General features: G+C 40.6%; 1 protein-coding gene across 1 annotated transcript in view; it reads right to left on the bottom strand.

Annotated features, from left to right (window-relative positions):
* Positions 1-5,607: 5,607 nt before the first annotated feature.
* SH3BGRL2 (SH3 domain binding glutamate rich protein like 2) overlaps positions 5,608-13,292 on the bottom strand; it is a 61,369-nt gene continuing 53,684 nt past the window's right edge. Inside the window, exons 4-5 of the mRNA XM_029962830.1 lie at positions 9,340-9,420; positions 5,608-8,246 (exon numbers count right to left, since the gene is read on the bottom strand). Coding sequence (XP_029818690.1) covers positions 8,244-8,246; positions 9,340-9,420 — 84 coding nt within the window. The 3' untranslated portion in view covers positions 5,608-8,243. The remainder of the gene's footprint in view (positions 8,247-9,339; positions 9,421-13,292) is intronic.

Consider the following 13,292-nt stretch of genomic DNA (forward strand, 5'->3'; position numbering starts at 1 on the left):
AGGATTTTATGCCAAAGTAACTGCTGTCTGCCAAGGAGAGTCATGTTCCTTGTTCGAATTAGTGGGGAATTAGGATCTGCCTTTACCGATATTTTCTAAAACATATGTCCACCTATTAAACTGAAATAAAATTCTAAAAGGTGATTGGCTACTCATGGTCTTTTCCAGATCTGTATTTTACTCCTGCAGCTGTTTTAAGTTCAAGGACCAGATCCCTGGCTATTGATTTTTTTGACACCTTTGAATTAACTGAAGGTTAACGTCTGTCATGAGAATGTTTAATTCATGTATTTAGCAAGTCCAGTTCTTTCATCTGCCCACACAATATGCCCAGGAAATATGCTAAATTGGAGCAATAACTCAGTCAGGGCTAAAATGGGAAACTGCTAAATGGCAACACTTCTGCCAAGAGACTGAAAGCAAATATCAGAATCATCTCTAATTACAAATTTTGGTAGCTGAAGTAATTTAAGTGCTCATTCTGGACTTGCTTCATGGAGTTACTCCATGCTATTGTATAGAGGGAATCTCCTCTTTCCAGGGATCTCATTTGGCCATGGATGTCAGTGGTGCTGACAGAGAGAGAACTGAACTCTCCACTGGCAGAAGCATAGCTAAGGCAGTAGAGGAAACCAGCTCATCTGACAGGTAATTCCTGTGAGGGGGCTTTTTAAATGAAAGGACAACAAGGACAATGAAGACAAAAAATAAAGTTCAGCTGAAATTTGGAAGAAAGTTTATTTTTTTGGTACAAGAGAAGCAGGATTTCGAGACAACTTTCCAACTGGTATAGCAGAGCCAAAAAACCCCAAAACAAAACAAAACACCAAAAACAAACAGAAAAACCCCAAACAAAACACACCCACAGGAAAAAAAAAATCAACCCAGACCTGGTGTGGTGCTTTAAGCTGGAATTGGGTAGTTTCATGAAACAGACTCTGTGATGACAGAAACAGCAGAGGACTTGTCTCTCTAACCCAAGAGATCTCCTCTAGGTTGACTATTTAATGCAGACCATGAAATTTGTTGCATTGAAATGCCATCCCCTCTGTAGGTTTTGGCAGGTATAAGTGGGTTTGATGGATACTCACAATTTGGTCAGAGTGAGAATGTTCTTAAGGACATGAAATGGTCACTTAGGGCTTAAGTATTATAGTCCATCTGGAACAGTACTGATGGTACAGCAATTTACCTTAATGACTCAAGAACATATTTCACAGCAATGCTGTATAGCTGTCTTGACCTAAAAGCCCTCTCATGGCTTGAACTCAAATTTATGCCGCTCACAGAAGACATCCGAAAGAAAAAAGCATATCCAATAAAACCATGAAGAAAAACAGAAGATTTAAAGCTATGAAAACCCAAAGAAGAAAACGTGTTGAAGGAAAATTATACCAACGGTAGCAATGATTATCGAGGTCTCATAGTAATAAGACCATTACTTTGGGGGTCAGCAGTGAAAGCCATTATCAGCCATTATGGGGTGCCCCACATCAGGACAGCAGTGGGGTGCCCTGACTCTGTGGGTTGCAGCACCGGTCAGGCACAGTGCCCGAAGCACTACAGACAGCTCAGCAAGCAGATTCCCTGTCTTTTGGAGATGACATATGGTCATGTCTCTGCTGCAGACAGATGATGTCACCAGAGGACTCGGAAAGAGCCGTTCCCAGCAGAGACAATTATTAGTCAATAGCTGAAAGAGGACAATACGAGTATGTGGGCAAAGGAAGCTGAGGCAGAAAGAATTGGGGTCACACAGCTTTAATCAGAAAATTTACAACAAAATGATAAAAGTTTTGTATTTGAAAACATTAGTGTGTTCATGTCATGCTTAAGACTGATTCAGCTTTCTTAGTTCTCACATATGAAAGTCTGGTCAGTACATCATCAATTTTTGCCTCTTCACACCTACATTCTTCCTGCCTCCCCCCATCAGGGATATAAAGCTGTGAAAGGTAAGCATGGTTTGCTGCGTGGCACGGTTAAAGGAGGTAGCAGCCGGACTGGAAGAGGTATATGGTCTCTGAGGTTTGAGAGGCACTGAACTAGTGCACTGTTTATTCCTGGTATGTGAAAAATACCTCCTTTCTCAAGCAGCAGGGAGCAGGAAGCATCCCCAGGTGGATGCAGGGCTGCTGCAGCATGTGAGGTGTTTTCTGAGAATAGCAGCATCACCACGTAAGGGCTCTTGCTTACAGGGTGCCTACTGGGGCATCCTTGGGGATTGGGACAGGGTGTACAGGGTCCGCCTGCTTCCCCAGACACGAAGAAAGGATTTTCTCCTCGGGTGCCTACCTATCACTGGCTTTGCATCTGAATGCCTTTAGAGCAGGGATTTTTAAGACACAAATTTTTTTACTTCTGAGTATTTCCCTGGGCTGAGGAGTCATGGCCAGAAGTATGTGCTTTCCCTGGAGAGTGAGGCTCCTCTCCTGAACTAGATGTATGTACTGTGGACAGCTGAACTGGGTAGGACAACCAAGCAGCTAGAGAGTGGCACACATTTCCCAAAGACTCTGCTTCTGAACTCCCTGTTTCAAATCTAAAATAATTTATTTCTTGCCTTCTAAACACAATTTTTCAAGGCTCCAGCTGATCTTTTCTTTAGGGTGCTAATTCCTTAATCCTATAATTTTCTAATGTTTCCCAAATTCGCCAGGGGATTCCATCACATGCAATGGTGGCCTTTAAAGAAATCAATGTATGGAGGACTTGACCCAGAATGTTTGCACCAGGCAACCTGAGGGAGGTCACTTCAGATAAGAGTGTCAAGGGACCTTCAGTGACAGCTTGGTTGAAGTCTATGGAATAAAGAAGGCAAGTCATTCTGGCACCTAAAAGGCAGATCAAGCAAATGAGCAAGTTCAGGAGGACCTTCTCACAGCCCAGACCAACAGCTCTGGGGTAGGAATGAGATGAAGACAGACTGGTAGACACACATGTGCACATGTGCAAACACAGCAATGACTTTCAAGCACTTTCCCACTGCTGCTCCCCTGGTAGAGGGAGCAGACACAATGCTGGGAGGATCCCATGGGATGCATGGGAGGATGACTGTGGCAAAGCATCCTGCACCATGCAACCTTTGCCTGCTTACTGCTCTCAGTGTATTCCTCAGCAGCCGGGTAAGAGGAATGTGAGTGTTGTGACTTTACACACAGGCTGTGATGCTACATGATCAAAATGACACAGAACATCACTTCCTCTCTGCAAATCAAGAAGCTCCTGCCCACCCCTGCAGTAAAATCTGTCTGCTTCTTCCCACCATGACATAACAGTTGAGCTACTAGAGCTCTGCTGACTTCAGAAAGGTGCTACTGGTCCTCCCTCAGCTGAGGATCCCACTTCAGGCATTTCAGGCTTGCCTTTTCCATCCATACCTCCTGCATTAGAGCAGGTGGCAAAGAAACTTGCTCCAAGGTGCAGAAGTCATAAATAGGCAAAGTTTTCATGGCAGTGTTCACACTAGATAGCGGAAAAGTTTTAGACAGGAACAATAAGGTATTAAAAAATACATACTAGACAGAGAATCGAGAGAAGACTGTAATGATGCAAACCTGTACATTTGGTTAGACACTTACCTGGCAAAACATATTTAATTACCTTCTATGGATTAACAAAGTGGATAGGTAAACCAGGAACTCACATTTCTTTCAGACAATAAAAAGCAGTGAAGATTTTAGCTCTACCTAGGAGTTAAACTTCAGTGTGCAGAAACTTCCTGGCCCCAATGTCCAAGTCGCCCCAAAGGATCTGTCCTTTATTTCTGTGGTATTTATCAGCTAACACAAGCACAAAAACTGGAAGACAATAAATCATCCCTTTTTTTCTTCTTTACTACTATTTACCTGGGGAGACCCTAGCACAGCAGGCATTCTGCACATTGCAATTCCCATGGAGGCACCAGGGTCCAAAGCCTCTTACAGGATCAGGCCCACCCTTTCCAGGTTAAAAGTTCTGCAGTGCTTCCATCTGGAGAAGGGGCCCAAACCAAAGCACTCTGATTGTCACCAGAGTGAGCTACAGCAAGAATAAAGAGTCATATTTTTTCATTGTTTCCTTTGGCACATACAACACAGAGCATGTCTTTTTTGAATTACAACTTTTTATTAGATGAACACAGTTTAATACATAATGTGTACATGGCCTAGGATGCAACGTGCTCCCTCCCCTACTGAGTTACAGAACACTGACGCCGTGAAGGTGAACACCAGCTCTGCATTTGTGCCTCACAGGGATGTTACAGATGGCTGGGAGTGGAAGCTTTGCACACATGTAGGTCTACACAGGACAGGATGACACACATTAGGAAGAGGTGAAGTAGGAAAAGAGGAGTAAGCTGGATCTGCCCTGGCTGGAGGACTGCTCTCAACAAACTGCTCTCCATTTTCCCTCCCAAATTCTTTAGGGAGCAAGAGGGTGAAGGATAGGCCACGATGCAGTGGAAGTCCTGTGGAAAGCGATGCTATGTGGTTTCACACATGGCACTGCCAGCCAAAGGCCCCTGCGAGAACCCCTGGTCACGGCGCCGTCACAAGCCGTGCGCCATTCTGCACCACGTCTGCCACTCCTGCTCTCTGTGCAGGGTGGCAGGGTTCCATCCTCCTGCTACTGCTTGTGCCAAGATCTGGTGAAATCAGTGAGTCACTGAAGACTAATGGGATTTGGCACTTTCCTGATGATCACCCCATTCTTGCACTCCTACATCTGAACCATGGTATTGCCCCAAATAATGGCCTGATGGGGGAAAAGGGTAGGGAGGGACAACCAGAAAATGCAGTGAGAGCTTGGCAGCTACTCTTCACTTCAGTCACAGCACTTGTGCTGCTCAACACTTGAATCAGATACTTATTGTAAACTAAGTGTAAACATGGATTTATGGGCTTTACTGCAAGTCCACTTCCCTTGGAAGGTTTGATTCTAGACAGTCAACAAATAGGAAAAGAGAAAAAAGAAAATCACCTAAGAAAAATCAGAAGTTCAGAAGACTCATCAAAAACTGTTTCAGTCTTACAAAGCATGTGCCTTTTGACTCAGGCCTTGAAACTAATTTACTGTATTATTAAAAAAATGGCAATATAGAAACTACCCCTTTCTCAGTTCAAAGTTTAAGCACATCTAGGAAGAACCTACAGAAACAGTCCTCTTTCTGGCAAGGCACTATCCAGTAGTGTGTGGCACAAACAAAAACACCTCTATCAAAGCCACTGATACAGTGAATGTGCATGTGCACGTCAGCCCACACAGCAGCTTCAGCTAGGTACAAAGATCTACAGTTTAATTCACACTGCTCTCCCTTTTAAAAAGTGGAGTAGTTAGAAGTATTAACTAGAAATTTGGACCATTTGGTTGGTTCTCAAGCATACCTTTGTATGCAAAAATTTTGAAGAGAACTAAGAATTTATTATTTCTTTCAATAACTGTCTCTAGTTTCCCCAGACCTTTTCAGTTACCTGATAGCTACATTTCATTATTACAAAACTGGTTTAAAAAATTCCAGATCATCTTGTGTAACAAACTAGAACTCTACTTAGTTTAACTACAAAAATAAGGCTGTCGCACAACAGACCAAATTCACATTCAAATAACACCTCTTTTATATATATATATATATATACTTCTTTTTTTTTAAAACTAGTCACTTATAATTCAAAAGCACATATTCTAAGGGACTTACACTGCCAATCCATACAAGCAAGCAGAATATCTTCAGAGTTAGTGTTGTCCTCCACACAGATTATGCCCACATGTGTGCTCTGAAATAAGCTAGGTTTACTTAACAGCTGTAACAAGACTAACTCTCCACTAAATGAGAGCCTTCTATTCTACATTTATCAAAATTCAAGAGGAGTTTTGCAAAACTAATTTCATCCCTGGAGGAATCAGTGTGGTTTTGCCTTTCACATCAGTAAGCCTGGGATTTTGCCCAGGATTACTCATGTGTATATACTTACACACTTAGGTAAATTTTTCAAACCCAGGACTTCAGGCAGTTCTAGAAGTTTACAACGTATCAAGTACATGATAAATCCAGGATGGCTTTTCTGTAATCAACTGTGCAATTATGTAAATTTATATATGTATTCATTTACAAAGTTAAATATTTAACTTCCTTCTAGGAATAGTTCCTTCTGCTGTTAACTTGGTGAAGTTAACAATGTCATATTCCCTTCCTATAGTGAGATTCAAGTCTCATGAAAATATGGGATTGGTTACAAGAATGTCACAGTACCTTAACACAGACAACAATTCTTAAAAACATATATTCGGGATTCCTGTAGAGAAGGTGCCACGGCTAAGATTTTGACCAGTAAATACAACCATGGACTTCAAATCCGTGTGTGCTCTTGCTCCATCTAGCCCTTTAACTGAACTGAAGAGCCAGGTTTGTTCAGTCTGGTACAAAGAAGGCTAAGATGTCATCTAATGGTAGACTACAACTATCTTGAGGGCAGTTGCAAGAAGAATGGTGCCAATCTCTTTCTGAGTCCCAGAAAACTCAGTAAAGGCAACAGCCACAAATTACAGCCTAGGAGTCAAAACTGGATTTTATAAGAAAGTTTTCACTAGGAAAGCATTGCAGCAATGGCACAGGTTACCTACAGAGTTATGAGATCTTCATCTTTGGATATTTTTAATGCTCTGCTAGACAAATCTATATCTGATCCAAGCCAGTGTTGTCGTTAGCCCTGATTTTGACAGTGCTGGGCCAGATGACCTCCTACTGTTGTCCCTTCCAACTAACATGTCTTGTATGCCACGTTTACTGATGTTAACAGAACATTCAATTTGTTGCACAAGACAGTGTGACACTTTTTACAAGTTTAGCTTCCTTCAAGCCACACAGTCTGAGTGGTACTGTGATTGCAAAGAAGCTTTTCCACATAATGGTTGTCTTTCATTACCCAAAGACTGTGATGGCACTACCCTGTCATTATGAAATCACTTGAGTTAAAGACACATTACAGCATAACTGTTATTTTCATAGCCAAACTTGATTCAAGATGCATAATGCAATTTGACTTCTCTCTAGAATGCATTTTGTAATGTATATTACAACGGGCCTAAGTTCTGCTATACACATCAATGCAGTCTCCCTAGAATAATCTCCACTTTCTTTACTTGGCTCCTGTTCCTCAGCTGAACTGCCATTGTGGCCTTATCCAGCAAAGCACACACCCAGATTTTTCACTGTCTTTGAGGCACCATCACATGACCACATCTGGGGATATAACCAAGACAACAGCTAGGCAAATTAGGCGTGCTCTTGGACCATAGTAGTGTTAACCACCCATGGGACTGAGCCCTGACTCTCAAAGTATCCCCCTGACTTTCACGTGGCTTGTGGTGGAGCTGTGTGTTATTGGAGGTAAAGTGAAGGGTTTGGCAAAATTTCAAGACAGACTGACTACAGAGCTCCAACTGTGGGTGTTAAGACTTTCTCATTTAAGAGATAACTTCATATTACCATTAGCTACAAGACCCCTTTAGTTCTTCTGAACTCCCCGGTATTTCCACCAAGTGTTTTCCTGCACGTTTCACCTGCTTTTGGAAGAGGAAACGTCAAAATATTTCACTTTGGCACCTCCCTCATGAAAGGAATTGGTTTTAAACAGTCAGTTGCAATGTGCATCATTAGACAAATCAAGTCTTGATGAACAATATTAGCAGCCCATGTCTCTTAAAATAACCATCATCTAGAATAAACATCACAATAAATAAATGTAGAGCAAAAATACAGCAGTTATTGACTTAGACAGAGATCTCAAAATTTATGTTTTTTATCTTCTGGATCATAGCCAGCACAGACAGCCTAATTAACCATGAGCACTTTAACTATCATGATGAGCTAATTTGGGAAGACTTAAAAACAGTAGGAAGTTTGACTACATAAGTATATCCATGAATGATATAAGCCCTACACTTCCACTCCTTGCTCTCAAACATACATGTCTGTTAGAATATCAGGGCCAGTTGCAAGAGCAAGCCAAAGACAAAAGTGAAACATCAACAGTGAGTATTATTAAAAAGGAAGATGAGTAGCCTGGCCTGTTTCATACGTGTGTCATTAGCTCCAGACTATTGGAGAGCACCATCTCATGGCAAGCAGACTACTACTAATGATGCGTGTTTGCTCTATCACAGTGATCCATTAGGGAAGCTGTTATGTGCTGAAGAACAGGGTCATTCATTCAGAAATGTGCTTGTTGGGGCTTCACATCGGCTTTCTAGGGTTCTGATGCCTACTGAAAAGACAAAAACAAAATATTGGTTATTACTAATATAATATTAATGTTTTGAATACATTCTCATCTCCTGTGCCTGTGCCCTTTGCATATAAGGTGTCCCTAACCTTGGTCCACATAGCAGCTGAGGATGCATCCTCTGAAGTGCTACCAGACTGAAGCGGATAGTTTATAGAGACATTCCTCCAGGCCTACAAGAGGATATTTTCTAGGAATAGAGCTTTTAAGAATAGAGTATTTCAGATTGCATCTTTTTCCTACGATTCTCCAAGCTACAAAATGAGGCAGGCTGCCAAAATAACCTGCTTTTGCAGTTCTCTGCTGAGGTTCCTTCCCACTCCTGTCCCTCATGGGGTCCATAAATAAATCAATTCCTGGCAGAAGAGGAGCTCTATAGATACACAAGAGCTACCATCCAGTCCTGAGACAGTACTACTACAAAACACACCTATATCTACAGTACCCAAGAGAAGAAAAATCCTCCCCTATGTGTCTAATCTACAACCAGAAGGTGCACCACAAAGTCTCTTTGAACAAGTGTCCAGGCTTCCATATGGCAGTAAAATTTCCTCTGTTATACTGATGTCCATAGAAAGATGCTACCTGGCTTTGTGTTCTGACCTGTGTATATGTGTTTGTTAAAACTGAATTCTTATCCAAAAAGTTGATATAATTTCTGACTGCTCCAGCGCTTCAGCATTAAAAAAAAAAAAAAAAATCAATGCCTAATGAATAAATGCTGAGCCATTATGCCAGGCTACAGACATTCCAGTGCTTAAGATCTTAGTTCTGTCTCCTGCTATAATTCATCCAGTTGCTTACAATTTAGATTGATAATGTGAAGGAGAATGTATTCTTAAAACTTAATTTATCTGCTGTCTCAAATCAACTCCCATGTATATGCTCAATTTCATTTAAAATGCTTTGCTTTTCCTGACAACCATTTCAATTACCTCATCAGCATGAAGTTGATATGGACAAGGTATGGATCAGGGCAGTGGTGCATCCAAACACACAGGGTTCTTTCCGTTCAAAGAAAATTCATTTTCACTATTTCAAGAATTCCATGAAAAGTCTGCAATATGACACTGACCTTTGATGCCAAAGTAGGTTTCAGTCCAAGAAAGGAGAACACAGTGTTGCTCTCCTTTGATTCAAAAAAGCCATCATAATCCTAGAGAATTAAAAGCAAGAAAGATGAATCAACATTTGTATTTATGTTTTCCTGACTGATATTACCACGTCTTGTATTAGACTAAAGGCTGACACGTAATAATGCTCAGAAAAATACTGATTGTCCTATGCAAACCTAAAACCTATTCTAAATTGCAACAATATCACCAACTACAGTGGCAAAGAAAAACATATATTCTCTAACTGCAATACCTCTCACTAATTTATTTGACAGGAGAGTATAAACACAGACTTGAATCAAAGGAAATCTATTGTGGGCGTATTTTAAAGGTATTTAAGTGCCTGACAATGCAAATAAGTTTCTGACCAGGTTTCCAATTTACATTTTAGCAAACAAAATACTCCCTAACATGGAAACCTCCAAGAAATCCTAAGGCAGCTGAACTCATTATTTCTTCTGTTGTGGAACAGAGACTTCATCATTGTATCCCTTGAAATCAGCAATCATATCTCAGCCTTGGCCAATCACATAGTTCAGTATAAAATAAATAAACTTATTGTATATAAAGATAAAAAAAAAGCTTAACTATCATGATTAAGTTCCTTTTAGATTTCAGCTGCTTAAAATCCGGTTCTGATCTTGAAGTGTTAACTACTACTTTTACTGATTTGATTATTGCATTGGATACCTGTTACTCATCTATTATCAGATGAGCTGACAATATTCAGTTTTCAAGGCAAAAAAACAGAGAAAATCAGAGCACAGTTTAGTGAATGGATCTGGCATATAGCAAGAAGGCAAGAAGTTTCATGTGCTCTTTGTGGTTTGGCAAAGATTTCTTCTATGACCACTAGCAAACAAGAAACACACAGTTCAGATTCTTCCTCCACCACATAACTGCAAAATGGAAATATCAATCCTTACTTAACCACTTCTGACATGTAAAATACTCTGTAAATGTCAGAAAAATTCCAGGATGTGCTCATCACTGCATAGCAATTATCTCTAAATATCCAAGATTAGCAGTTATGCTAAACTTGGAAGTATTCAACAAGAGAAATCCCTTTAAATATTGACTGTGCACATACATACTTTCAACACAGAATAATAACAGGCAGTCTTGGCATCTCCACATGCTTCCTACCTGTCATTCCCAATCACCTGATCCCCCAGGTTAGCACTTCTTTGGCTCCTAACCTCTAGTCTCATTACTTTTGGGGAGCTCATCTCTCAGCGTTAGTTTGTCGTGGTTTCGGCTGGGACACACTTTCAGGGGCTTTCCCTGAAACTGGACCTCAATTTTTCCCCAGCAGCAACTGCTTTGCCTACTTGTCTCCTTCCTGTATTCTCTTGAACATCTAACCACCCCACAATTACAAGGGGAACATGGATGATAAACAGAAGTTCTAACTGAAAAGAAGAAATCTTCTTCTGACCTGGTTATTCTCAGAAAGCTCTCTTTCTTTTTTTCTCTCCATCAATGTAAAATAAATGACTGTTTGGGCAGAAAACACACAGTCACCATAGCAAAAATAATGTGTTTCCCATGAGATCCCTAATCACCCTGCAGATGTGCAGAATTTCTCAACAAACATTTATGGTGTTCTAGATAAAGATGCTTTACCAGCATTTCGATAATTGCTATATTGCTATATATATATATTGCTATATCAATGTGAACACAACTGTCCTAGCTAAGTGCTACTTTGCAGTTGCATAATTATTCAAACAGTCTCAGCCCCCCCAAAAAAACCACAACCCACAGCTGCACAAAGGCAGTTTCCCAGCCCAACCCTCTATACTGAAAGTATGAGCCCTGAAAGACAGAGAGGTTTGCAGAAGTGCATAATGGTGTGCAAGTTTGGAGCTGGCTTCCCACCAAGTCTCCAAAACTCAACAACAAAGCCTGCTTCCCAGAGAGGGAATGAAAAAAAATCCAAACAGCCAAAGCTATAGCAAAAAAAAATATATTTTACATATAAAACAGATATATACAGTGAGAATACTATATACATATAACCCCAGAAACCCCAAATAGCTTCCTAAAGGGGAAGAGGGGAAGGGAGGAGGGAAAAAGGACAAAAAAAAGGACAAAAAGGGACAGAAACAAAACAGGTATACACAGTCTAAAACCCCAGTAACCAGCAAAATAAAGAACTGGCAAAATCTCACCACTTCCCTTGAGGAAAGCAGGACAGCCAGACCGTGGTCCAGCACTCTTCCCTCCCACAGCAGCAGACAACAGCAGTCAATACAGGCCTTAACTTCAGATAAGCAAGACCATGTAGGGATCTACTGTTCTTGAACCTCGCCGGAAGAGAAGAGAGCGAGGTCTCTCCCGTTGGCTTTATTTATACCTCAGGTTACGTAAAGGAATAGCATGGAATACTTCCTTGGTCACTTCCCTAGTTCCTTCCTGGTTACAAGCTGGTCTCCAAGAAGGTCTAGGGTGAAAACTATCACAAATGGTCATCAGGCCTTGGACATATTAGCTGACATGAGTAGAAAGCAGAAAGAGTAAACCTTCTTAAGATGTGGTTTTTTGTTGTTTCCTTCTTAAAACATGGCATATGCTAATTTCTGAATTAACATAAATTTACAGTTAATAGCCTGAAAACAAATCCAAATAAAATAGACAAATCAACTAAGCCATGGTGTAGGCTGAAAGGAATCCTAACAGTGCCATGGATTGAAAAGGGATAACATAATCACTGAATTCCTAGAAGAGCAATAAGTACTGAAGCTTTACAGAAGGATGTTTGATTAAGTCCTTGACCTCTACAAATGAGACTTCAAAAATTGAATGGACACTGTTAAACTTGAAAAAGGTCTGTTTTGACTCTTCTAAAAGCAGATGAAAAGCCACAAAGGTCACAAGCTATATAAGCACTCACATGTGAAGACAGCACATGATCTAACCAAGAAATAACCTTAATTTTCTCCACTGGGTTCATCTATAAGTGCGTCACACTGTCTCTGGAGATGAAGATAGGGGAGCAGTGGATGATTACAACCCACAGTGAGAAGCACAAGGGCACTGCTCCTTTAATATCAGGGCAGGTTTAAATTGCCTGAAGATGCTCATTACAGCCCCGCAAACTACCAGCAACCAACCTGCGGGCAGGCAGCTATTGTGAGTATTTCTGCAGCAGCATGGCTCAAGGCAGGCATCTGTTTTGGTCCCTGCCAGGAGCATCCATGCCTCCTAAGCACAGAGGCAGTTTTCATGAACCTCCAGACACTTGTCTTGACAGTCTGTCCAAGGAAGGTTCTGTGTTTTTTCAGGTGAGTCATCATCTCTTATCACCATTTTCAAATTCTGTGGTTCTCCTGAAGTGTCTTAATGCCAGTACTTCAATTAGCTCTGAAAGTATCACTACTCTAAGACCATATTTTTTTCACTCTGTTAATAAACTAGTAAAAAAACAGGGTAGGGAAGAACTCACAGATTGAAAATAATGTCATAAGAAATAAGGCTGTGTTGCTGGCTCTGACAATGACTTTGAAACTCAGTTAATCCACTAATCTGTTTACCCTAACCTCTGTAATGTAATTTAATACTTAATAATAAAAAGCTGTCTTCAAGCATCAGTTATAATTTTTACTTTCAGATTTATCGAGTCCTGATTTAGTATGTTTTGTCCACATTTTTACTGATTATTAGACCTGGATTCACTTACTGAAAAAATCGTGAAGGTTAAACAATGAGCTAAACTGAGTAAGTTTTATGTCTGAAAGGGTACAAAACCCAGTGGATTAATTTTGAAAGGACCAGGATATTTAATAACCAAAAGAGATTATCCACTAAAAGTAATCTCCCCAATGTTTTGAAATATCTGCATTGCAAAACCTATTAAAATGCTATTGACACTTACTTTCATGGGGGATGGGGGGGAAGAAGCATCATGCTT

Source organism: Manacus vitellinus, unplaced genomic scaffold, assembly GCF_001715985.3.
Source record: "Manacus vitellinus isolate BGI_N305 unplaced genomic scaffold, ASM171598v3 scaffold_4_pilon, whole genome shotgun sequence".
NCBI lineage: Eukaryota > Metazoa > Chordata > Aves > Passeriformes > Pipridae > Manacus > Manacus vitellinus.